The sequence below is a fragment of the Heterocephalus glaber genome, unplaced genomic scaffold (assembly GCF_053883595.1).
Source record: "Heterocephalus glaber isolate CG9 unplaced genomic scaffold, H.glaber_assembly_v1.0 deba00001608, whole genome shotgun sequence".
NCBI classification, from domain to species: domain Eukaryota; kingdom Metazoa; phylum Chordata; class Mammalia; order Rodentia; family Bathyergidae; genus Heterocephalus; species Heterocephalus glaber.
In genome coordinates this window covers 39,001,859-39,028,538 of record NW_028258379.1, presented here as the reverse complement: position 1 = coordinate 39,028,538, position 26,680 = coordinate 39,001,859, and the positions used below count along the sequence as shown (strand labels likewise).

The 26,680-nt window shown below is 48.5% G+C and overlaps 1 protein-coding gene, 1 long non-coding RNA gene and 1 pseudogene across 7 annotated transcripts in view; 1 reads left to right on the top strand and 2 right to left on the bottom strand.

The window, feature by feature from the left end:
* Ppp2r5c (protein phosphatase 2 regulatory subunit B'gamma) overlaps positions 1–1,288 on the bottom strand; it is a 133,718-nt gene extending 132,430 nt beyond the window's left edge. The window contains exon 1 of one of the 5 annotated variants that reach the window (XM_021244143.2): positions 1,146–1,288. Coding sequence is in view for 3 of the 5 variants with exons in the window: in XM_004836936.4 (XP_004836993.2) it covers positions 604–630 (27 nt within the window). In the remaining 2 variants the exon portion in view is untranslated. Of the gene's footprint in view, positions 1–482; positions 502–603; positions 778–1,145 lie in introns of those variants that run through there. The other 4 variants (XM_004836936.4, XM_004836937.4, XM_087195150.1 and 1 more) reach the window with 4 other exon arrangements.
* LOC101698287 (adenylyl cyclase-associated protein 1 pseudogene) lies at positions 1,206–15,876 on the top strand (annotated as a pseudogene). Its single transcript, XR_015444958.1, has 2 exons — positions 1,206–1,343; positions 11,111–15,876. The product of XR_015444958.1 is annotated as an adenylyl cyclase-associated protein 1 pseudogene (transcript).
* Positions 1,441–2,726, bottom strand: LOC147822872 (uncharacterized). Its single transcript, XR_015444965.1, has 2 exons — positions 2,312–2,726; positions 1,441–1,813 (listed from the first exon to the last, which is right to left on the bottom strand). It is a non-coding gene; the product is annotated as an uncharacterized LOC147822872 (long non-coding RNA).
* Positions 15,877–26,680: the final 10,804 nt, after the last annotated feature.

The following is a 26,680-nucleotide window of genomic DNA, read 5'->3' as shown; positions in this document are numbered from 1 at the left end:
ACAAAAACAATGAGTCTTCTCAATTTTTAGCCCTCTATACACCTAACTAAACAGTTTCAAAATCTGATTTATAAAACTCGAGTACAGCTTCCATACCGTGGGGACATCTGTGAGTACTGTTTAAAGATACGGTCTTGGGCTAGCACACCCCACTGGCCCACCCCACCCTCCCAATTCTCATTCTCCTCCTCTGCATTTGGGTTGAAAACTTTAAGCACACAGAAACCGGGCGTGGTGGTGGCACGCCTGTAACCCCAGCACGGGAGGCTGTGGCAGGGGCTGTGCTGGCGAGTTAGAGGCCAGCCTGGGCTACATAGCGAGACCTTGTCTAGAAAAAGCAGAAAAAAAGGGGAAACTTTAAGCAGAGAAAATAACCCAATTTTACACCGCGCTTCTGACATCGCAGACACCTCAAAGCCGTCCTTCTGGCCTGAACCCCAGGAAGGAGGATTTCAGGGCGACCCCGAAGCGTCAGCGCCTACCTGGGCGCCCCCAGCGCAAGCGCGACGCGGCCCACGCCGCTGTGCCCCGCGGGTTAACTGCGCCCCGGGTCCCCGCAGAGGGCGCCTCCCGCCGCCGCCCCCGCCGTCGCCTCGCACTCACTTTCTCCTTCTTGTTTTTATTCGGCATGGCTGGTGCGGGCTGCCCCCGCCGCCCGCCCCTGCCCCGGCCGCCGCACCCCCCGGGCCGCTGCAGCCGCCGCCCGGGGACGGAGTCGTTCGCTCGCTCCCGCTTCTCCTTCTCCGGGCTCTCGGAGGCTGCGGCAGCCGCGGCGGGGGCGGCGGCGGCGGCGGCGGCGTCTGTCCGCCCCTCCCCCGGCCCGGCCCTTCCCCGCCCCCGGCGCTGAGCCCCGCCTCCATCCCCGCCCCACCGCCCTCCACAGCACCCTACCATTGGCCAACGCCCCCTCACGTGCCCTAACGCTCTTCCCGCCCCCTGCGCGGCCTGGCCCCACCCTCCTCTCGCCGCCAGCTCGCGTCCGGCTGACAGGCCGGATCTGAGGTGGACAGGCCGGGTCTGAGGTAGACAGGTCAGCCGGTGCAGCCAAGGCGAGTCAGGGGAAGGGGTGTGTGGCTGCGACTGTGGTGACAGGGCCAAGGCCCCTCTGGAGATGCGAGACCAAGAATGAGGCGTGGAAAACGCACATCCGAAATGTATGGCAACAACTTCTGCAGCCGGCAGAGTGTGAACGGCGGCTTCTCGGCCTTGCTCCCTCACCGCCGCGGCGCACGTTCGGGGCTGAGGAGGCCCAGGAGTCGCGAGAGCGGCGGTTTCTTGGGGACCTACCAGGCCCCGCCCATCGGGCCAACCCCGCCCCTTTCCACGACGTCCCCGCCCACCAGGTCAGCTCCGCCCCTCCCGGCCAGCCCCGCCCCCGGGGTTCCTCTCTGCCGATCCCGCCCCCGCCCCACCCCCGCCGATTCAGTCCCGCTGCCCCAGTGAGATTTTATTTTCTTTAATTTGACTTGATCATAAACCTTGTGAGAAAGCTGCATGATGATCAGGAGCCCCTCGATTTCTCTCCCTTCGCTTAGATCTCCGGAGAGATGAGTTTTACAAGGGAAAGAGCTTAACTTTTGCGTACACTACTTCCGCAGTCAGGCTAGCGCTCTGAAGGATTGGAAGTGCTCTGACGGACTCCTGAGATTGCGGACATGCGTTCGGGAGTCACACTCTAGGAGGGCGCGGAGTGCACGCGTGAGGGGCATTGCGGCCGCATCCTGATGATCCATGAGCCGCATCTTAGCTGGGCGCTTAAAAACCCTTGGGTTCTTTCAGCCGCGAGTTGTGCTGCTTGGTTGTGACAAGAAAGCTGAAAGATAAAAGAACAAAAGGAAAGATATAAAGTGAGGGCCGTTGTGGGAGGCCCTGAGAGTGGGTCCTGCCTGCGGGTAAGCAGGGCAGCCTTCCACAGCAATCATAGCTTCCATAGCAGAAGCTATGGTTAGTCTTTTAAGTGGATTAATAGTTTCTCCAAACAACTACACCACGTGGCGGGGGCGAGTGGAGCAATACCCTTAGTTAATTTAATAATACTTGAAAATAAAACATGTGCGACCGATTAGGAGACAAAGTATAAATACGTATTAAAAAGGAGTAGCAGGGCCGGGGATTTAGCTCAGTGGTTCCCCTGCCTGCCTTGCAAGCTCAAGGTCCCGAGTTCGATCCCCAGTACCAAAGAAAGAAAGAAAGAAAGGAGTAGCTCTGGGACTCTTGGTTTGGGCCTAGAACTCCTTCTCTGGGGTAAGTCTGTGGCACACGCCCTGGTGCCAGTCCCCGACCCAGTGTTGTACATCATCCTTCCACTCACCAGATATTTGTTGGCTGCCCACGGTGTGCAAAGTGTAGTTCCAGAGGTTCCACAGTGAGTGAGGCAGTATCCTGGGCCGCGAGCAGTTCACACGCTTACGTGGAAACAAGAAAACCCGCTCTCAGAAGGCCAGGACACTTGCAAGTCTGTGAGGACCCAGTGAGGGCGGTCGGGCTTGGACACGTGAAAGAACACTGTGTACAATGTTCCGTTGTGACGAGAGAGGAGGTGGAAGGGTTAGGGCTCTGTATTAAGACGGTATGGTTTGCCAAGGCGTTGACAGTTATTTAAGATGCAGTTCCGGACCACTGGAGGATCTTAAACTGGAGGGTGATGCCCTCTCCCTTGCATTTTAGAGAGCATGTGTGGCAAGAGTGTGCAAAAGAGGCTTGGGGTCTGGTGAAGGCTGCAGGCAGAGAGAGTGACTCGGTGTTGTTCTGGTGCAGGTGTGTGTCGGTGCAGCGTCTCCTGGGCAGGAAGGAGGAAGGCCACAGAGGTCTAGGGTTGGATGAGCTTCGGCAGCAGAGAGCCAGAACCCAGAGGTAGTGCTTGTGTCTGCAGCTTGGGCAACATGGTGAATGATGTGGGTGGGTTGCACACGGAAGGCAAATTTGCAAGGGAACACAGTATTTCAGTTTGGGGTACGTTGAGTTTGAGCTGTGTCTGCAAAGTATAGGTGGAGAGGTCCAAGCTGGCATTGGGAAATACAGCATAGAGGTCTAGCTGCTTGCCAGGTGAGGTGTTTATTGGGTTTGGCTTTCATTTGAGGGGTTCCATAGGGGCAAGATACACCTGCCTAGTTGCCACTGATACTTGGAAACCATAGGAACTAGAGAAGTCTGACTCAACAGTGCCTCCTGACGTGTATCTTGCTGGCCATTGAACTGGCTTCATTTGCCCACGTTAGAGGAAGACATCCCATGACCAGTGTTAGCAGATGATTACTGACCACTCACAGAGGACACCGTGTGAGTACAGGGTGCTGTGGCCTGTACAGAATTCCAAAGAGGGATAACGACTGCTGCTTTCTAAAGGAGGGACTGAGAATAGGCTGTCAAGAAGGGACAGAGAGCATGTGGGTGTGCATGTGTGTGAACACACGCTTGTCCGTGTGTGTGTGTGAGCATGTGCCCAGTGGGTACCTCTCCAGGCCCCACCTTCCATATTCACAAAGGCACCTCCCATGTCACACAAAACTCCCTTTCCTCAGGTACCACTCTTCTGGGGCACTTTGAGGAGGCCCTAGTCATCAGGGCTTGCTTTTCCATGCCCAGCTTCTAGGGAGGTGGATAAACAGTGAATTGCTTCACTTATGTCCCCAAGGGCTGTCTTGGGGTCAGAGGCTCCCAGAGGGCGCACTGGCCACATGCTGGCTGAGCTCTGCTACCTCCTTATGGGAGCAGAGGTGTCGGAGAACAGCAGGGTGGAGAGAAGATGGCCCTCACCCCGACTCAGGCACCTCACCTTGCCTTCCCACTGGCCTCTCCCAGTTGCCTACAGTGCCCCAGGCCCTGCACTTGTCCTCTGAGGCTGCTGTGAAGCCCCTGCCTGATAAACTGCAGCGCTGGTGTCCTTGACTCAGGAACCCATCTCTCCTGTGGGCTCAGCTTCCTTCCTGCCCAGCCCAGTTCTCTGGGTCAGGCCCTCTTGGATGCTTGGATTTTTAGCCCTGCTCCTGGGAGGCATGATCAGGTCTTAGTTGGAAGAAACCCATTGGACCGTTTGGCTGGCAGCCCAGCCTAACCTTATGCCACCTCTCTTTGGGCTTTGTCCCCCTCAAGCTTTTCTGTAGGCACCTTGTCTATGTCCAGGATCTGAGCCTTCTCACCTCTCTGGACCTGTCTAAATGACTCAAGTGGGGACATGGAAACTTCGTTTTAAGATAAAATGGAAATCCAGCTCATTCCCCCCCGCCCACCTCCCCGCTCTTTACTCACTTCATTCCCATTGAAGTGTCACTCACAACCAATCGCGTTCAATTTGGATCTTTTGTTCACACACTAGGCCCCCACCCCATACACACAAAATTGCCTGCAGATTTAGAGTAGTGGAGTGAAGAGTAAATTTAAGTGAAATACTTTTTGCGGGGAGGTACCAGGGATGGAACTCAGGACCTTGTTCTTGCAAGGCAGGTGGTGGCACCACTGAGCTAAGTGAAATACTTTTAAATTATCCATATATAAATAGTACTGGGCCGGGGATTTAGCTCAGTGGTTCTGCTGCCTGCCTTGCAAGTGCAAGGTCTGGAGTTAGATCCCCCATACCAAAATAAATAAATAAATAAATAAAAAGTAATATATATATATATATATATATATATATAGTACTGATCGCAGTGCCTGGAACATAGCAAGTGCTCAGTAGATTTAGTTGCTAACGAGTAGACAATGATTTTTTTCCTCAATTTTTTATTAGTATATTTTTGCAATACATGATAAATACATTCATCATGGGGGAATTAGTACATATGCATAGTGGATCCTGATCCCTTTTACTCCTGCTTCTCCTCCCCTTCCTCCTACCTCCTCCATCCCCAGGTCCTTTTCCTATAATTTTTTTTTTCTCTCTAGACAGGGTCTCACTATATAGTCCAGGCTAGACATGAACTTTCAGTGATCTGATCCTCCTGCCCCAGCCTCCCTAGTTCTGGGATTACAGGTGTGCACCACCATGCCTGTCCCCCATACTTAAAAAGAACCAACTCTTTGATTCATTGATCCTATGTATTGTTTTTTAGTCTCAATCTCATTGATTTCTACTCTGATCTCTGTAATTTCTTTCCTTTTATTAGTTTCAGATTTGGATTGTTCCCTTTCTGGGACCTTTAGATGTATCATTAGGTTATTTATTTGGGATCATTCTATTCTTTTTATGTGTGCATTTACAGCTATAACCTTCCCTCTTAGAATTGCTTTCATTATGTTTCATAGGTTTTAGTGTGTTGTGTTTCTGTTGCCACTTGATTCTAGGAACTTTTTTTCTTTTGGTACTGGGGATTGAACTCAAGTCCTTGCACTTGTGCAGCAGGTGGCAAAACCATTGAGCTAAATCCCCGTCCATTCTAGGAACTTTTTAATTTCTTCCCTGATTTCTTCTGTGACCCATTGATTATTCAGTAACACATTACTTAATCTCCTTATGTTTGTATAGTTTTTGTGGCTTTTGTTGTTGATTTCTGGGTTTATTTTGCTATGATCCAATAGTGTGAAGGAGATTATGTTAATCCTTTTGTATTTATTTACGCATATTTTTGGCCTAAGACATAGTCTTTTGGAAAAAGTTCCATGTGCTGTTGAGGAAAAAAATGTGTATTCTGTGGTTGTTGGCTGAAACAACAGATGTCTGTGGATATCTATTAAGTCCATTTGTTCATTGGTGTAGTTTAATTCTGATATTCTTTGTTGTTTTTTTGGGTGTAGTTGGCCGTCTAATTGTGAGAGTGGGTTATTAAAGTCCTCACTGTGATCGTGTTGGTGATCATCTGTCTCTTCTGATCAGTTTTGTCTTGAAGTCCACTGTGTCTGAAAATAAGATAGTTACTCCCTGTTTTCAGGCTCCAGGTGAATGGAGTGTCATTTTCCATGTTTTCACTTTCAGTCTACGTACTTTTTTGGACAAGGAATGTCTCCTGTAGGCAATATATAATTCCATTTTGTTTTTTTATCCAATCAGCCATTCTGTGCCTTTTGATTGATGAGTTGAGACCATGGACGTTGAGAGTTATTATTGTGAGCTGTTTATCCTTACAATCCTGTCATCACATTATTTTTTCAATGCTGATTCCTTTATTTTTCTCCTTTTGTTTAAGTACTCTTCCAGTTAGACGTATACTTTCCTTTGGGCTCTTTGGTGCTGGTGGCCTCCCTGTCTCTGTCTTGGATTCTGTATCAGTCAGTGCTTGTTAGAGAAAAAGATTTAATCCAAGATACACAGATGTATAAGAATTTACAAGATTGACTTACAGTGGCCGCCCACAGAGTTGGGTGTGGAAGAGGGCAGAAGGGCTGTCTGTGTGCCAGGTCCCAAGGATCCAGTCGTAGGCCTGGAGCCCAGTGTGTGTCCCGTGAGAGTCTGCATCAGGAGGCCAAAGGGTCTGTGCTGGAAGCCAGGAGACAAGGTGGAGGCGAAGACTGGAGAAACAGAAGCAAGCCTTCCTTCTTTGTTTTCCCTTTGTACCACTTAGGCAGGGAGCTACCCTAGGGGGAGCCTTTAGTCTTCAGTAAATTCCCTCAGCCTCACTCAGAACTACGCTGATCCAATTTAGTCAGGCATTTCTTACTCAAGTTGATACAATCAACTAACTACAGTATCATAGATTGCCTTAAGTATTTTTTGCAGTACCAATACTGATTTCATGGTCATGTATTTCTTTAGGGTTTCTTTGGCTTTCTTTTTTTTTTTTTTTTTTTTGGTACATGGGATTGAACTTGGGACCTTGTGCTTGCAAGGCAGGTGGCAGAACCACTGAGCTAAATCCTCGGCCCATTTCTGTCATTTTTGAAGGCTAACTTTGCAGGATATAAAAATTGAAGTTGACAATTGTTTTCTTTTAGGGCTTGAAAAACTTCGCTGGAGTTTCTCCTGGCCTTTAAGGTTGTACTGAGAAATCCAGTTATTCTGATGGTTTTTGCCTTTATAAGTTACTTACTGTTTTTCTCTAACAGCTCTTAGTATTCTCTCCCTTTTTTTTGCATTTCTGGAATTTTGATTATGATGTGTCATGGAGAGGTTCTTTTCTAGTTGTGGTTATTTAGGGTTCTATATGTCTCCCATATTTGAATATTGAATTTTTTCCCTCAGATTTGAAAATTTTCTGCTAGGGTTTCAGTGAATAAATTTTTATACTTTTGAGTCATCTTCTAATTTTTCCTTTATTCGTATAATTCAGAAGTTCATTTTTTTTTGAGTCATCTAGCAGCTGTTGGTGCTAGCACCAGCTTGCATGGCGTCCTGTTGTTTTAGGGTTCTGAGTTTATGATCCACTACATCTACCTTGTCTATTTCTGACACTCAGTCCTCACATTGGTCAAGTCCGCTACCCATGCTTCCCTTTAAATTTTTCGTATCATCTATCTCAGCTTGTTCTCTTTTCATACTTTCTAATTCTTTTCCGAAGTGGTCATCATGTCTTGTATTATCTTGGTTAATTCAACTAGTTTATTGTTTGTTGCTTCTTTAAGCTTGTTGGACATTTTATTGGTAAAATCCTTTATCTGTTTAATTAAATCCTCTGAGCTCTTTAAACATCTTATGCATTTGTTTATATGTTTCTCTTTTTTTGGTACTGGGAATCAAACTCCAGACCTTGCGCTTGTGAGCCAAGAGGTGGAACCACTGAGCTAAATCCCCAGCCCCTCCGCTTTTTTTTCCTTTTGAGACAGGGTCTCACTATGTAATTCATGCTGGCCTTGAACTTGTGGTGATCCATCTGTCTCAGCTTCCCATGTGCTGGGATTACAGCTGTGTGCCACCACACCCAGCATTTACAGGTTTCTTCTTTTATAAGAAGAAACATTTCAAACATTTGACTATTTGGGTTTTGAATTCCTTGCCTATAGCTTCCTCTACTCCAGTGTCCATGAGATCAGCTTTTGGGGAGTTAGGGTTTTGAGGGACACCTTGCTACCTTGATTTCTTATATTTTTATCATTTTTGTGCTGTGGGTTAAAGATCAGTTAAGGTACAGAAACTCTGCCACTACTCGGAGGTCTCTTTAGTTAAGTTCTGCCTCCCTGTGATGTGTCCTTGGGTCTGGCTGTTTCGGTGTTTACACCCTCTCCAACCTATTCTGCATAACATTTAGGGTCTTCTTAGTGTCCAGTCTTCTTGTGGGGCTTGGTCCTCAGCACCTCTTGTGTCTGTGGAGCAAGACCTCCTCCTGCCTGTGTTGTCTTCAGTTTCTCTGTAGTTTCTAGTTTTGCTGTTGGCTCTTCTACTTCTTTTCTTCACTAAGTTATTATTTTACAGGTGTCTGAGAGTGAGGCCCAAGAGAGGCTGTATTTTGCTGCTGGTCTTTACTCCACCATTTAAAATCTTACCCTTAATTATTTTATTAGGGGCTACAATTAGGGGTGATTTTCTGTTTTTGTCATTCTTCATGGAATTCTTGGGGACTTCCACATTCCTCTGGTCGCCCCATCACAGCTCACAAAAAATGCCTTCTGAAGAGAGCGGGGAGGCCTGTGACCCATGTGCCCTGTCACCTGCGAGCCCCAGGAGACAGCCTGGCCACCTGCCCCATGTGACAGTGGTCTCACCTGTGGGTCCAAGGAGAAACCCCAGAGCTACCCTGGGGGCCCAGGGACACCCAGTGGGCTCTGTCAGGCCCAAAACTCCCGATTAGTCCTGAAGAGCTGTGACACCTGCCGTGGCCCGGCAGCCCCGCTGGGTGCAGACACCACTCAGAGCTGCCTGAGAGCCGGGAAAACCAGGAGGGAGAGCCCCATGAGCTTCTGTAAGTTGTATAGATTGTACTGAAAACTACTTTGATAAAATTTTATACCTAAGTATTGAAATGGGAAAGAACACAGAAATAATTCATTTTCAGATTGTGTTTCAGAGTGAAACACAATCCCTTTCTTCCCACCCCTCCCAAATCCCCAAGCCCAGCAGAGGAGATAAGACAGGACAGAAACAACCCGAGGCGGAGAGACAGTACCTCAAGAGCATGGCAGCCCACACTGGGAGCTTACAGAGCTAGAAGGCCCCTTCAGTGGGCGGCGGACATCTGGCCGGAAGGGAAGGCTGTGGTGGGCAGCCAGGATGTGTACAGTGCTGGCCTTCAGTTTGTGTCCCGAGTTTGCTTTTAACAGGTGGGAAACAGATTGTGCCATCGAAGGGGTTTGGACTGAGATTAATGAAAGGTCTGTGCATGGAGGCGAGTAGGTAAGAGGAAACGGAGTGCACAGGGCCGATGGCGCTTCCCCTTCCTGGCCTAACCCTAAAGCTGGGGCCAGAGTTGGGCAGAAGGCCTGTCAGAGCTGCATGCAGACAGTGTGAGCAAGTGAATGCTGCAAACCACCTGTCCTCCCTCCCCTCCTCTCCCGCCAGCAACCACCTGTCCCACTGAGCACTGAGGCAGGGCAGGGAGCTCAGTGAGGGGGGGCGGTCCCTGGAGGTCCTGCTCCAGGGCAGGGAGCAGGTGCCCTAGGGCACTTTAGGTGGTGTGTAGTGGAATGGGAGGTTTGGAATTAGGCTGGGGATTGTGTGTGGGATCAGGGTTAGGGGTAGGGTCTCAAACCTGTAAGTGGGTAGTTCTTAAACAGGAGCAGCATTGCTCCCCAGGGGACACTGGGCAGTGTCTGAGACATTTTTGGTCATCACAGGTGGGTGGGTGGGGGTGCTATTGGCATCCAGTGGGTAGAAGCAGGGATGCTACATGAACCCCTCCAAGGCAGAGCAGCCCCTCTCCAGAGGATTCTCCAGCACCAACAGTCAGTAGGGTGGAGGAGCCTTGGCCTACATTCCAGTGAAATGGGTATGATACAACTTCCCTTGCCCTACCCCCTCCCCTGTGGTCACTGAACATCATAGACAGCAGTGGCCTGGAAGGCAGCATTGTGCCTGTAGACTTTGCTTCAGAAGTCTTCCACTTGGGAAGAGTGTCGGGAGCAATGCTACACAATTTTAGGGAAAAATCATTTGGTTAGCCTAGTTCTCCTGCCTACAGCCCAGCTATGGAATTCCGAGATATAATTGCATTTTGGCCTCTGGTCACAACTGAGACCTCAATGACCCGGTGATGCTGTCTGTGATTCTCCAGGACGAGAAACATCCTGGGAGCTGAAAACATCCTGGGAGGAACAAACATCTACTCAGTTCCTCCTTGTTCTTAGATTGTTATATCTTAATTACGCAGGATATACTAAACTCTCTGCAAGTCACTTGTTACACTTTGTTTCTCCCGATGTACTGAGGTAAGCTTGGTGGCTTTTGTCTTTGCCGCCCAGAGCAGCACTGATCAGACCGAAAGCTCAGCTTCTTCTCAGTCTCATTTTTCTACCTTTCCTGTAATTCGCCTTGTGCTGCCGTGGCTCACAGGAGACTAGGACTTACTGCAGAGGTTCTAGTAACGTCCCCTTTCCCTGTTCCCTACAGAAGAGCTCTACCGTTGGTGAAATGCCCTTCACTCCCATACATTGTTTGTTGCCTTCTTCCTGCGCTTTCTCTGGGGAAAGAGAGGGCTCCATGTGCCTGGGGAATAGAGAGTTGCCTCGCCCTGCCAGTGGAGGTCTCCTCTGGGTCACTGCTGCATCCTGGAGAGATGGCCCTGTTGCTGCACTGGCAGCTAAATACACTGACCCACACAGGTACCATGGTCACCATGTTCAAGTGGGTACTTGAATGGCATAAGCGTGTGTGCTACTGTCACCACCAGCCATGTCCAGAACTCTTTTCATCTTCCTAAACTGAAATTTATACCTATTAAATAGCACCTCAGCCCTTGGCAACCACCATTCTCTGTTCTGTCTCTGTAACTTTGACTACTCCATAGACCTTACATAAGTAGAAGAGTTATATGACCTCATGTAAGTATTGTGAAGATGATAACAGTATTCATCCTTTTGTGACTGGCTTATTTCACTCAGTGTACTGTTCGTAGGTTTCATCCATGTTGTAGCATATGTCAGATTTCCTTTGTTTTTAAAGCTGAATGATACTCACTGTATGTACCTCCCACAGTTTATTTCTCCATTTGTCTATCCATGGGCATTTGGGTGGCTTCTGTCTCTTGACTGTTGTGAATAATGCTGCTGTGAAAATAATCTCTTTGAGACCCTCCTTTCAATTCTTTTGCAGACCCAGAAGTGGAATTGCTGGACCATATTATAATTCTACTTTTAATTTTTCGAGGAGCCACCCTCCTGTTTTCCATAGCAGCTGCACCACTTGAGAATCCCATTGACAATGCACAAAGGTTGTAAGTTCTTCACATTCTCACTAACACTTATGTTTTACTTTCGTCTTAGTAGATGTGAGAGGTTGCCTCATTATGGCTTTGTTTGCATTTCTGTGATGATCAGTGATGTTGAACACCTTTTCATAGACTTGTTGGCCATTGGTATGTCCTCTTTGGAGAAATGTGCCTTTACTTGCTTTGCCTTGGGTGGGGGCAGTCTCACTAAGTTGCCCAGGCTGGCTTCAAACCCTCTATCCTTCTGCCTCAGACTCCTGAGTAGTCAAGGTTACAGGCCTGTGTCACCATGCCTGGCATCTTTTGGCTATTTTTTAATTGAGTTATTTTGGGTTTGTTGTTAAGGTGTAACAATTCTTCATATTTTCTGGATATTAACTCCTTATCAGTTGCAGTCATACTTTGGTCCTCAACTGCTTTCAAACTTGTCAGATTTGGCATTCGATGCATTCGATGTGACAGCTTTTGTCCCGGTACTTACCATCTGTTTGCCGAAAGCTAGGACGTGTTGGTATGGATTGCCTTGCGACTCACTTCCCTTTACACCCAAAACACCTCCCAGAACCGATAAGCAATGGGTACCAAGATACCAACTGTTGTAGTTACTTTTCTCACTGCTGAGGCAAAATACCCAACACCTGAAGTTAAAGGAGGAAAGTTTTGTTCTAGCTCACAGTTTGTAGAGGTTTCAGTCCATAGTCAGCTGACTCCAAGGCAGGGCGGTGGGGCAGAGGGGCATTGCAGAGGAGAAATAGCCCATGGCAAAGCAGGGCAGACAGATGGTAGCCTGCAGCAAGCTACAAGTGACAGGCAGCGACCCTCTTTCTATCCCTTATATTTTATCCAGCCTACCTACAGTAGGGCAGATAGCACTAACACCCACGGTGAGACACCCTTAATCCACCCAAAACTATTTCAAACCAATCAGTGGACTAATTTAGTACTCACACACCCTTAATCCCAGCATGGCACTTCAGATGCAGCCACCTTGGAAAAGCCCCACCTATGACAGCTTGAGGCTTTGTGGGGGGCATCTAGACACAAGCTGTAACACCAAGTATGATTTACACATATTGTCTCCCATTCCATGAGTGGCCTTCACATTTTGTTAATTTGTCCTTTGAGGCACAGAGGTTTTACATTTTAATGTTGTACATTTTATCTATCTTTACTTTTGTTGCTCCTGCTTTGTGTCTGTCACATCTAAGACGTCATTGCCAAGTCCAATGTTGTGAAGCCTTTCCTTTATGATTTTTAAAAGAATTTTATAGTTTTCAAACTCTTAATATTTAGGTCTCTGGTTCATATTGAGTTATTTTTTGTATATGGTGTAAGGTAAGGTCCGAATTCACTCTTCATACAGAAATCTAATTTTCCCAACACCATTTGTTGAAGAAACTGTTCTTTCCCCATTATGTGGTTGTAACATCCCTGTCAAAAATCATTTGACTGTACATGGCTGGGTTTATTTCTATGCTGTTCATTCTGTTCTGTTGTTCTATATATGTGTCTTGGTGCCAGTGCCACACTACTTTGGTTACTGCAGTTTTATAAAATGTTTTGAAATCAGGAAATGTGAGACCTCCAACTGTATTCTTTGTCAAGGTGGTTGTGGCCACTGGGCAGTCCTTCAGATTCCATATGAAATTTTAGATGGACTGATCTTCTTCAGAAAGTGCCATTGCAATTTTTGGTTTTATTTGGTACCGGGGATCAAACTCGGGACCTTGTGCTTTCAAGGCAGGCACTGGAACCACTGAGCTAAATCCCCGGCCCCACCATTGTGATTTTGATTAGTTTCCATTAACTCTTTAAATCACTTTGGGTATTATTGATATCTTAATAAAATTAACCCTTCCAATGTATGAATATAGGATGTCTTTCCACTCATTTGTGCCCTTAAATATTTTTAGCAACATTTTGTAGTTTCCAGGGTAGAAGTCTTTTGCCCCCTTGGTTAAATTTATTCTTAAGTATTTTATTCTTTTTGATGCTATTACAAATGGAATTGTTTCTTTAATTTCCCTTTGGATTGTTCATTGTTAGTGTAAGAAACGATATGTTTTTGCATGTTGACTTTGCCAGCTTTAACTTTGTCGAAGTCCTGGACTAGTTCTAACACCTTGTGTTATGGTATAGATCTCACATGTCCCCCAGAAATCTCATGTTGAGAGGCAGGACTTTCAGAAGCCAATTGGATCTTGAGGGTGTTGAGTGGACTGTTAGGAAGTGGGGAGTGAGAAGTAAGGCACAGTTTAACAATGTGAGCATAGAGTAAATGCAGAGATTGGTCATCCCTGGCTCCAGCTGGAGATTTTTTAGGAGAAAACTGGAAAAAAAGGAGGCTGAGACTTTTGGACTTGGTATTTGAGTAAAGGGAGTGGTAACGACAGATTTACCTCAGTGTAGAGTAGGGATGAAGGCTCACGCTCAGACCACGGGAGCTGTCATGTCCCTAAAAGCTGGCAGAACAGCATTCACAGGAGACATCAGCAAGGCAGTAGACTCAATGACGTCAAAGGAGTTGGAAGCCTCAAAGAAGATTGAATGCTCAAGCTTAAATGGGGCCTGTGGCAAAGGACCTGCATGGACTGCCATGACCTCTGCTGGATCCCATCTTCCCCTCCTTTCACCAGGCTCACCTCCCCGCAGTGCTACCCATTCAGGCACCAATGAGGTGCTTCCTGCTCAGCACTGTGTGCACAGACTGATCAAGAGGAGAGCATCACACATGCCCTGAAGCATGTGTCTGACGATATGAAGACTCTTCCGAGTCCTGCCTTAAAGGCTCAGAGTATGTAGTGGATCCAAACCATTCTCTACACCTAAACCCCAAACCAGCCACAAAGAAGGACCCAGCTGCACATGAACTGAGGGCGAGAAGTGGAGAGGGGAGACCAGGAGAATGTTTCCAGCCTGGTGACTGATGACACAGTCGAAACAGGCAGCTTACATATTCAAGTATGTCAGCAGAACATTGCAAATCAAGGGCAAAGTTAATTTCATAATAGTAGATAACTGTAAGGAACTTGGCCTGGCATTCGATGATGTGGTGGGCATTGTGGGGATAATCATTAGTAGAGATGTCAAAGTTCACGTAATGTGGAAGGCGCCAACTATTTCCTTTAACAAAATGATGGTTGCTAGTTTACCTAAGCAAGAATTCCTTGGGCTGGAGGTAGTCAGCACCAACTCTTCTGAGATGAATGTCCTCATTCCTACAGGAGATGGTGATTTCAGTGAGTTCCCAGTTCCCAAGTAGTTCAAGACCCCATGGAACAGGCAGAAGTTGGTTACCACAGTGTCAGAAATTGCTGGAGAAGCAAAGTGCCAGTGGGTTCCTTGCCTTCTCCCTTCACACCATGGGATAAATCTTTATTGAGGTGGCTCTTCTCTAGAGTTCCTCTACCTTTCCACTGTTAAATTGCATCTCTTCTCCAAGAAGCCCAGCCACCTGCTTCACTGAAATATACCTCAGGCTGAGATTCGGGGTGGGGCTGCAGGCCAGGTGATGTTCTGCAGGAAGCTGTCTCTTCTCCATGTCAGTGCGGCCACACCCCAAGCCCAGCCCTAAGGATTGCACACCTGGACGGGTACATTCTAGCTTTCAGCATTTGGGGTCATTCTACCAACGGAAAGTCCTTTGAGAAGATACAACTGTCCAAGAAACTAACAAATAAGAATGTGCACACCTGCCTTTTCTAACAATGAGCGTGAAGGTAGTAGAAACTCGTGTGATTCCAGGCTGTTCTAACCAAAGTAATTTTTCACTGTTAACAAGTGAGGCAAAGGTCACACTGGACCAGAGGTTGAGGCTTGGCCCTCTGGGCTTCCAGCAGACTTGCTTCCTATAAGCACGGCTCCACTCTGCATTCCACCACGGGTTTGACCAACCCTAAGGTAGTTGGAACTGGCTGCAATAGCAGTGCCCTTCGTCCAGGGCAGTCCAAGCAGTCTTGGACCCTTCCTTTCTCTGGGATTCCTGCCCCGCATCCTCCTATACAGGTGACTTTAAACAGAGGACAGGACGAAACATCCCATCCCAAGGAATTCGGCATTCTTCCTTCTCCTGCTAGGTGCCCGTCACCTGTCTTTCTGCCTCCTTTTGCCTGTCACCTTCAACAGTTTAGGGCTTCTGTCTAAGCACCTGAACAGAGGACTAAACGTATCATGGCAGGCTGGTTCCAGGCCTTGATTTATGGAAGAATCTTGCTCAACATTGCTAATGTTGCTGTTGAGTCAACTAGGACACACTTACCAAAATATGCAAACTTTTTTTTTTTTTGGTGGGAAGAGAAATTGCCCTGTGACTTTTACCCATTTCCTGAGGCCTGTGGAATTAAACCTTTATGTACTTAAAGTTATACAGAAAAGAGAATACAGTTAGTACCAACTTGAGAAAAAGAAGGAGTAGAGCCTGGTTGAAGGAGGTGGGTGCCTGGGGGTGTAACCTGGAAGGGTGTATTCTTGTCCCTCACTCCTTTCTCTTTCTCTGGCTCTTTCCTTGTCTCTATGACTCCTTCTGGCCACCATAAATGAACAGCTTTCCTCTGCTGTGCCCCTTTGCCATGATGTTTGTGCCTTGGAGCCAGCTGACCATGGACTGAATCCTCTGAATCCATGAGCCAAAATAAACCTCTCTTCCTTTAAATTGTGTGTGTCAGGTATTTTGTTCTAGCAGTGGGAAAGCTGACAAATATAGTGTGTGTGTGTGTGTGTGTGTGTGTGTGTATGTGTGTGTGTATGTAATCTGGTGCTTTTCACATTTAAGATGTTTTTTACGAATAGATACAATTTTATTTTTTCCTTTCCACTTTAGGTACATGTATTTAACTTTTGGAATTGCTCTGGCTGTGACTTCTAATACTGTGTTGAATAAAAGTGGCAAAAATGGGCATATTTGTCTTGTTTCTAATCTTAGGGGAAAATCTTTCAGTGTTTCCCCACTGAGTATAATGATAGCTTTTGGCTTTAATATATAAATGTTATTGGGGCAACCTACTTTCTGGTCCCCCTTCTGTCTCTTTTAGACAGAAGCTATCTTTCTTTCAATAAATTTTTCCTATTTTAAGAAAAGTTGTTATATTAACATAGTTTCCTTCTACTACAAATTTTGTTGAGAGTTTTTATCATAAAAGTATGTCGAATTATATTAAGTACTTTTTCTGCATCAATTGAGATAATCCCCATCATTCTGATACTGTAGTGGACTACACTGATTGATTTTTGTGCGTGGAACCACCCTTGTATTCCAGGAAGACGCCCCCTGCCCGTCCCCGATGATGGTGTCTAATCTTTCAAATGTGCTGAATTCTATCTGCTGGTCTTTAGTTGAGCTTTGTTGCAGGAATTTTTGAGGAATATTTCTCTACCGGGATATTTTTCTCTTATACTGATATGTCTGGTTTTGGTGTCATATTTACCTTACAGAATGAGATTAGAGTGTTCTCTCCTCTTCAGTTTTTAGAGAGGATGATTTTGAGGATGATTGGTGTTAATTTTTTCTTAAATGCTCGGTAGAATTCCCCAGTACAGTTTCCCAGTGCTGGTCTTTTCTTTTTTGTGAGATTTTTGATTACTGATTCAATGAGACGCCTTTTTAGAATGACTGCTATGATTTCTACATGCAAAATCACTTCCCTTTCAGAGGACTAATCCATCGCTTTGAAATGTGATGTACCCTTTATAACAATGTTATTTTTCTCAGAAGATTTTTAGAACATCTCTTTGGGATAGTAAGTTTTGGTTACTTTCTTGCTGTGGTTTGTTTTTGAACAGAAAAAACAGAAAAAATAAAAAGCAAGTAAAGCCAGACACTGGTCTGAACCTTACCCATGTTGACATGCATGGTTTTTGCCTTTTCCAGATAGCCCACATTCAAAAGATAAAGATTCGCTACCATTTCAGATATATAATAGACCGTACCAAATATAAGTTCTAATCATAGTAAGTGAGTTATAGCCAATGCGTCCCCTTGCATGGAAATTCCTAGGTAGGAGTGTCCACAGGCCCTGGAAGCCATCATTTCGTGGAGGACTAGAGAACCAGTGTGAGGGTCTTGCACGAATACAGGTTCTGCTGCTTTGCTGCCTGTGCTGTGTTGAGCGAGTTTGCAGGGCTGAGTTCCTGTGGTTGTTTTATTTTATTGCTTAGCAGTGTTGGGGACAGAACTCACGCCCACCTGTATGCTAGGCAAGTGCTCACCACTGAGCTCCACCTCTAGTTCTCTAGCTCTCATCATTTTTTTCTGAATCTTTTCTTTCTTTCTTTTTTTCTTTGTAGTGCTAGGGATTGAACCTAGGGCCTTACACATGTAAGGCAAGTGCTTCACCCCTGAGCCTCAGCCCCAGCCTTTCTGAGCCTTTTGAGAATAAGTTGCTTATGCTACAGCCCCTTCTCCCTATGTACCCGAGTTTGTACTTCCCAAGACTGGATCTCACTGTGTGTTTCAGGCTGGCCTTGAACTCATGGGAAGTCCTCCTGTCTCAGCTTCCCTGTGCTATCATACCCAGCTGTGATATTGACATTGTTAAACATACCGCCCCCCTCCCCCCTTTAAAGAGCACTCTTCATTTTTGTTGTCTGACGTTCTCTTGCATTGGTGTGAGGTTATCCATTGTTGTGTCTTTCTCAGGGTGTGGCATTAGGAGAATACAACACCCTCAGCTTTTTACCTGAATGCGGGCCTTCGTTAAAGTTAGGAAGTAAGAGCGTGTCTCCTTTGGGTAACCCTAATTTCCCTCAGCACATTTCTTCCCTACCTAAGCAGCCGTAACGCAAACCTGATGCATAAGGAGATTCCTTAACTGGTTCACACAAAGACAGGAATATGACAGTTTAAAACATGACCCCATCCTTGTGTCTTTCCTAACTTAGCTCCGACCCAAGCCTGCACCCAGTATTGCTTAGGGTCCTTTGGTCCCAGTAACAGGAACCACCCCCATCTGACTGACACACACAAGAGAGATGCCCAGGGATACAAACCACCAGGCTCTGGGAAGTTAGAGCGAGGAGCAGGCACAGCAGGGCCAGGAAGTCTTCACGGGTGCTGTTCTTGAAGGGGTCAGCTCTGCACGTCCACTCTAAGGGCACTGGGCTGGGGAAAGGGAGCACAGGAGCTGTGTTTGAGTTACATGGAATTAGGGCAGGACAGTCCCCCAAGGAAGAAGGCAAGACAATTAAGAGTGCAGCAGACCTGCAGTGCCCTGCCCTGCCATTTTCTTGGCCTCTTGGATGCAAATTCTTTTGTTCCCCACAAAGGCACGGCTTTTGCTTTGCTGACTCATGAGTACTGGACATGTCCTCCAAGGGGCCTGCCTTCTCCTCGGTGTGTTGTGTGCCACACAGTAGCAGCCACAGCGATGGCCCAGAGGTAGTAAAGCTCCTAAGGAGCCCCCTGCTCCAAGCCTATTTGCATGTTGCAAGGCCCCAGCTACTGCCTGGACCCTCGGATGGTACTGAAGCTGATACTCACATTGCAGTGCCGCCACAGGTGGTCCGTAGCCACCGCTGCTAAGTGACTAGTGGATGCTTAACATGTGCCAGGCCAAGAGACAGCTCACACCCAAGGTGGATGGATCCAGGCAGGGCACCATTGCAACACGCTAATTATAATGGCTCATACATGAAAACTTTTCAGTTATTTCTGGGATTTCCCATTTAACATTTGCAGACCATGATTGACCAAAGTCAGCTGAAACCGTGGAGAGTAAAAGCACAGACCGTGGGGAACACGGTGTAAGGGAGCTGATGGTGGTCTGGGTGGTAGTTTAGAGTGGGTCCCGGTGTCAAAAGGTGGGCAGGTCTGTTGGAAATGAGAGATCAGCAGAGAAGGAGGCAGAAAGCAAGCAGGAGAGCCAAAAAGTACAGCGGGGAGAGAGGCCATGGTGACCACATGAAGCTCGAGTTCTGAGGGACAAAGGTAGACGTAGCTATGTGGGGTTGAGAGGCAGGGAAGCCAGCAGGCAGAGGGACAGAACTGCTAGAAGTGGTCCTGGTTCCAGAGGGCCTGGAGCTCCTCACATGGATACCCACCCTGCGGCCTGCCTGGGGGCCAGGCCCTGTGGTAGCCCCTGCCCATGGTCTTCCCAGGATTCTCTTGTCTGTGTGTCATGCCAGAGTACTATCACTTTATTCATCTGGCCAGACTGGATTTCCATCCTGGCAAGCAGGAGGTGTAGCAGGGCCTTGTTCTTCACCCTCTCTGAATCCATGCCCTTTACCCTGTGATTGCAGGGCCCTGCCTTATGATTGGCTTCAGCAGTGGACAGGCCCGGGTCAGCAGAATGAGGCTGAAGGGATGGCATTTCAGCCACGTGGCTACACTTTGAAAGGGTGTGAGGGCTTACCTCTGCCTCCTGTGCTTGCACTGTCACCCTGGGGAGAGCATGCCAGCCCCGCCAGGCACAGGTGCCCATGCCTTTCCTGCACTACCACCCGGCAGCTGCAGATGTGCCCAGCTGGGATTAGCTGATCATCAGGTTACCCTCAGACAACTTGTATGCCTAGGTGATTAAATGCTTCCTTTTAGTCACTGAGTTTGGGGTGTTTTGTTACACAACATATTTGGTAACAGATACATGGTACAAGATCTAACCATACCAAAGGCCTATGAAATTTGCCTTTTCTCCTAGTGGTCATTCATCATTTATTGGATTCCTGTTGTATTTTTGGAGTTGAAACTATGGCAGTAAAAATCTCAAAAAAACCAGACAACCCCCTTTTCTTACAGAACCTACTTCTAATAGGGGAAGACGGACAATGAATTTGTAAACAAATGGATGAGTGAACGTGTTTCAGATAGTGATATGGTACCAAAAGAAAGTGGGTAACAACTCAACTCATACCTCTTAATACAATAGCCACTGCACATGTTTAAATTACTTAAAACGAAGTAAAATTTAAAATTCAGTTACTCAGCAACACCAGCCATGTTCCCAGTGCTTGGCAGTGGCTACCACGCTGGGAGCAGATACAGAACATTCTCATCGCCGCATAACGTTCTGTGGGCCGTTGGATAGGACACTGGAGAGGGCCTGGTAGGAAGCTGTAGTGATCAGCGATGGTTTCCAAGGAGGTAGAGTTTGAACTGACATCTGGCAAAGGAGTCGATTGTCTAGATTGGGAGCCAGCATGGCAACTAAGGACCCGCTGTTGAGGCCCTGACGCTTAAATGACATGTGACAGGGCATCACAGGGTCACGCCTGAGGACGGGCAGGGAGCGGAGGTGTGGGAGTATGGGGTGGGTGGAGGAAGCTTGGCTGCTGGCTTTCAGCTTTCATGGTGATTCTGGCTGGACCGAAAACCGACTGCATTTCCCTCACCCACTGCTGCTCCTGTTGATCTGTCTAATGTCTTCTTGTCACCTCCTTTGGGCTCTTTATGCCATTGCTATGACACCAACCACTCTGTTCATAAGCTCTGTTTGAGTAAGCTCTGATATGAATACGAAGGACTTGTTATTGTTGTGTGCTTTTCTCCTTTTCTCAAAACTTAACTCATTCCAAAAGAAAAATATTCATTGCACGGCTTTTAGCAAGCACAGGTAAATAAGAGAAAGAAAAGTTTAAAAATGCCATCATCCTACCTCCTGAGGCACATCAGTGTTCAAGTTTTGTGTATGTCTCTTCAGTTTTCTATGCGTATATGTGTGTGTGTGTGTTTTTTCATTGACACAAATGTGATCATACTAAACCTACAGTTTTGTAATTGGATTTCACCCAAGATGATGCCATGTGCAGTTTGTGGCACTGTTAGCTTACCTACCCCTGTGGGCATTGCTATAGGTGTTCCTACCAAAGAAGTCCTTTCTTCTGTTAAAACTTCCATCCCTGTGGCAAAGGCGCAGCCACCTCTCCTGTCTTTCCCTTCGCTCTCTCCACTAGACTCCCGACAGGCCCCTCTCTGAGACCTTCAGTCCCTTGAGCCTCTCACTGTGTTACAAAGGACAGTAGGCTGAAGACAGCCTCCCTGCTCAGCCTGTCTGCTGCCTTTTCCAGGGTCTCCCCTTCTGTCCTTGGGGACACATCCGTGGCTTCCCTGACTTAACCCTTGGTGACCTCAGAGAGGTGTGGCCTCTCCTTCCACATCTTTCCACCACAGGCTGCTTGGGTCGAAGATCTGCCTTTCTCTGGCTTCCTTCCTCAGTGTTTGGTCATCTTACTCCCCATGTGGAGGAGTTAGAGCATCAGTAGTTTTTAAATGACCGCGGATCTCCAGGGACCTGATTCCCTTCTTTGATTAATTCCACTGTTGTTGGCCACCGGCCACATTGTGGGCTGGATCATGTCATCTCCTCTCAGAGGCCAGCAGCCAGACAAATCTGACTCTTCAGTGTGTTCCTGCTCCCTCCACATTGCTTAGAGCCCCTGTCCCCTCACTGCCCTGACCCTGGGGTTGCCTCTCTACCCTTGCTTCCTGCTGGGCTGTCTTTCCAGCCCTCCTCCGTTTTCAAACTCAGCTCAAACTCTGCCCTACAAGGCCTCTCCTGGTTCTCCCTGTTGGAGTCACTCCCCTTCTTGGTTCCAAGGACAATGTCTCAGCACCCCCAGGAAGCATTTCTTTGTCTTCTCCTGCGTTCTCCTGGGCTGCTTACCTCGCCCGCTTACCTGGCCCATTTTCTTCCCCATTCTGCTAAGATGACCACTTTAGCCCAGTGCTGAGAGCCAGGCTAAGTCCGCACTGCCTCCTCCAGTCCCTGACCCCACTGCAGGGAAGTGACCAAAATCCCATCCACAGTTACACCACCTGTAAAGCAGGCCTAGTATTGTGTCTCCTACGAAGACTGCTAGGAGAATGAGAGGAAATAAGTGACTCTTTATGATTCTCTTTCCGTGAATGATCGTCTTGCGGGCCGGAATCACGGACCATTCATCTCATCATCTCCACTTCCACTCCAACCTAGGACCACTAGTGCTCAAAACATGTTTGTAGAGCTGGACTTTCAGGCCATGGTGTGCACCTGACCCTTGAGCCCTTCCTGGATCCCCACAAGGCCTGCGACAGTAAGTGGGTCTCTGATGGAACGTGAAGGGCGCTCCCCTGGACCTTGGAAGTATGCCTAATTTACTCCCACAGATCGGGGTGCCGCGGCCAAGTGCTAAGTCATGCTGGTTTCTCTGGACCCTGGAGGAGCAAAGAAAAGTAACATGGAGGCAACGTATTTTCATCGAGATGCTTAGCGTCTATAATTATCCTCTGTCTGCATGTGCTTGGTTGGCATCCTGTTCTTATGCCGAGTGCCCTTCTGACCAGTTCACACGATGTTGTTAATTTTGCCCCCAAAATGTTGTCTTTTCTCCTTCCTTCCATCCTCCTCCTCCTCTCTCTCTCTCCCCTCTCTCTCTCTTTCCCCTCTCTCTCAGTGCAGAGCTTCAGAAAGGCCATTTTGCGACAACCTACACAATTACTAGAATAATCACCCTTCGTGAACATTGCCGGAAATGTCTTCTATCTATAGGCTGGCTATAATCAGAAAATGTAACCTCACCTCGAAACCTTCCCCAGGGCCCCACTCTGTCCCCATGTGTGGCAGCCTGAGGCTCTGAAGGCAGACAACATGCCACCACTCCAGCCTCCATGGCCTGTGCCCTCCCGAACAGGGCACGCCTGTCCTGGTGCCAAGTAAACGAGGCTACTTTGGACTCACACTGTGATTAGTTTCTCTGGATGTCGCTGAAGACTCTAAAATATTTAGCACCCACACCCATGTCCAGACTTGTGCATTGCAAACTCGCAGCGACTACAAATCCATGCGAAGTCAGCTCTTTAAGCATTTACTAGGCACCTACTGTGTGTCAATGAGTCACGAGGACTGTGCTCTTTGGATATGGATCCCATTTCTGAGAGGCCAGGAGAATGGCTCATGGCAGCCTGGGCACAGCCCCCGACTCATGGCATGAGTGAATCAAGGCACCCAGCACCTCCATGCGATGACCTCACTGCAGATCTCCAGCAGGGCTGGGGATCGTTCCCAGGGTAGCTGTGGAACAGGCCTGGCTGCTTCCATCACAGACGTGTGCTATCTGGTGCTCTTGCAGGCTGAAGTCCAAGGTGCTGGCTGGGCCGGTTCCTTCCAAGGGCTGTGAGGAGGGCCATGGCCCTTTCTCCTGTGTCTCTTCACAGCATCTCCTCTCTGTGCTCTCTGTTGCTGGGCCCGAATTTTCCCTTTATAGAGAACCAGCTGTATTTCATTAGGGTCTCCCCTCCGACCTCAGTTTTCCTTGATTACCTGTATAAGGCCCTGTACCCCAATGAAGTCACTTTCTAAGGGATAGGGTGGGCTCTGACGTATCTTTTCAGGGATTACCCAGGTCAACTCATAATAGCAGAGGAGGTCACTTTGATGCTAGGTGCACAGGACTAGAACCACCTGGGACTTTTCTCACCTGGATCTTTTGCTTCAGAAGCCTGAGCTTTTCCCGCCACCCAGGGTCCAGTCAAGGGGACAGCAAGAGCTCCTGCAGCATCAGGTGGTTGGAGCAGATTCTTTCAGGGGCTGAAATTCTTTGCAGTCAGGTTCTGTCTAGCCTGTGTGATTTGGAAGCTGAGAGAGAGACCTGGGCAGCTAGAACAAAGGGGCAGAGGGGCAGGGACTGACAAGGTGTCTGAAGGTGGGGGAGCAGCATGTGGAAAAAAATAGATCACTCTCTGAAGCTCCAGTGCTGGAGTCCCGGAAAAGTTCAAAGTCGTGAGTCTGGGGAGCTGAGAGAGGTTTCCCAGAGGTGAGAAAACCGGAGGCAGAAAGGACTTGGCATGTATGATGTCAGCTGGGGAGGGATGAACCCGGAGCTGTTCTTCAAGGGAGGGGAGACAGCTTAGGGACTCAGGGTGTGTCCCTGGCATCCAGACTGGGGGCCAGCCTGGAGCACCTCCCACCCACCTGGCCCAGGCCCTGCCTGTTCCCTGTCTCCCACCAGCAGGCGGGCAGGGCACTGCGAGCATGAGGGGTAAACGGGCTGCAGAGGCTGAGCCTGGTTAGGAAGGTAGGTGTTCTGAAGGGCAGCATTTGACAGAGCCTTGGGCTCTCTCTGGCTCAGCTCCGCCCCTCACTGGGAGAGCAGTGCTGTCCCTGTCACTGTCCCAGTCCCGCTACCACACCCAGCTGGCAAGGACGAGTGTCAGCCAGGGGCCAGAAAACAGACGGACGAGTTGGTGAATGTCATGCACCGATTAAAGTGAGCAGTCACAGAGGACCTGCAAAACAGTTGCTCGGTTAGTTTTTCTTACTTTGCAAGATTCCTGAGTGCAACCTGGGGGGTCTATACCCAGGCTCCATTCTGGCCCGCCACCTCCACAAAGTCACATAGCTGGAAGGGACAAGGCACCAACTAGAGGCCACCCTGCCGTCCTTCTGGGTATGTGGGATCTGGAATTCCTTGCCACCAGAGCCCAAGTCTCCTCCCAGCGTCCCTCAGGGTTGACCACAGTGCTGACATGCAAATCCCTAGGGCAGGGCCAGAGGCAGGGCAGGTGGACCTTGGATGTGAGTGCTGGTGTGCTGGCAGCCAGGCAGGTTTGGGAGGGGTCAGCGTGTGCTCTGGTCTGGCGCGCTGAGGGGAGGAGCCAGGCTGCAGGCACACACAGTGATTGTCAGTATGTCTCAGCCAAGAGTCAAAGAGAGGTTTTATAGCCAAAGAATTTCAAAAGCAGGTTAAAAAAATCTTCTAAATATATCTTATAGCATAGAAGACTTATTGTTCAAGGGTAGATGGTTAACACATTTGAATGTCGGATCTGGTGCCCACAGGGGCTTCTAGAGCTCAGAATCTGTAGCTGCTGAAGTACTGGTCTCCCCTCCTCAGAACTGTCCTTTCCCTGCCAGTGCCACTGTACCTAGCAGCCAGACTTGCCCACTACAAACCCATCACCCGTTGTGTTTCTTCCCTACTGACATCTGTGGGTAGCTGGCCACTGCCCCCCACCGTGGCTCCCTCTGACCCCTCTAGGACCACTCTGACCTCAGTGAGGCCACTTGCCCTTCTTCCCTGGATTCCCAACAGCTTTGTCCCCACCTCCTCTCACATCTCCCTGGCTGTCATGGGCTCCTTCTGGGGCTTGCTTCATCCCTGTCCTCCCCTCCAGTCTATTTCCACCTGTCCTGCCTGCAGGGCCCTGTAGGCTGCCTCCTCACCCGGCATCTGCCTGCCCTGGGCCCACAGAGCTGGTCAAGGGTTCCCTGCATGGATTCGGACACAGCCAGTTGTTAAAGCAAAACTAACTTTAAAAACTGAGCTCATGTGAATTTCCTCTGGAGTGAATGACCTTGGCACTTAGGCCAGTGCCATCACTCTGGGGTGGACCTTGCAGGATCTGTCACCCAGACAGGTCCTTCACTGGCTTTGCATCCAGTGCAGCTTTGCACTGGGCAGCCCCGAAGCCAGGCCTGTGCTCCCCTCCTTCCTTTGACACCGAATCTCTGCTGGTTGGTCGGACTCTGACCCCAAGGCCGCTGCCTGTGTGTCTCAGCCTTGGTCTGTCCTGTGCTGAGAGGTGAGGATGCGTCCCTGCAAGTGTGGGTGTCACTGTTCATGCGGGCAAACCTCTCGGCCTCAGGAGCTACGTGGGGGACGATCCCCAGCAATATGGCAAAGTCATTCTTACCGGGAAAAGTGGGGAAGAAATGAGCTGTATAGTGAAGTTGTGAATGGTAGATTATCACGATTCCAGGAGATGCATTGCTTATTATTGCTCATGTATAACACAACTATGACAACTAGATTTGCATTCACCTGGCAGACCTCGTTAGAGGCCAAATACAAGGAAAGCACAATGACTTACATGTACCTGGGCATGCGTGAAGATGACAGTTTCCAGGACAGCTGAAACAAGACCTGCTTCCTCTCGTCTTCTGACAGTGTAAGGAGGGCATATGTTCCCTTCCCTTGAAACTGGGCAGGCCTGTGACTAGGGCAGACATGGCTCTGTGTAACTACTGGGATCTGGTTATAAAGGTAACCCAGGGCTGGGGATTTAGCTCAGTGGTTCTGCCACCTGCTTCGCAAGTGCAAGGACCCGAGTTCGATCCCTGGTACAAAAAAAAGGTGACCCAGCTTCTGCCAGCCTCTCTCAAAATTTGTGGCTCAAAACTCAGCCCCCGTGGGCGTGGTAGGAGGAACCCTGGTCTCCACACAGAGCTGTGTGTGTGTGTGTGTGTGTGTGTGTGTGTGTGTGTGTGTGTGTGTGTATTCGGCTAGCGCCCCCAGCTGAGACCCCTGCCACCAGCAGCACCAGCCCAGCTGTACCCTGGGCAAGGCTTCCGATGGCTCTGTCCCGCATGTCAGATCTGGATGGGGAGCAGTTGCTGCTCAGCCATGCGTTGGGCTCTGATTCCTAAGGCCGCAACAAGTAATTGGAACAGAACATAGATGGTGCTTGCAGGACACGAGGCAGGTGGACAAGTGAGCTCGATTCTGTCCAGTTGTTTGCACATGGCAGGCTTCCACATGCACAAGAA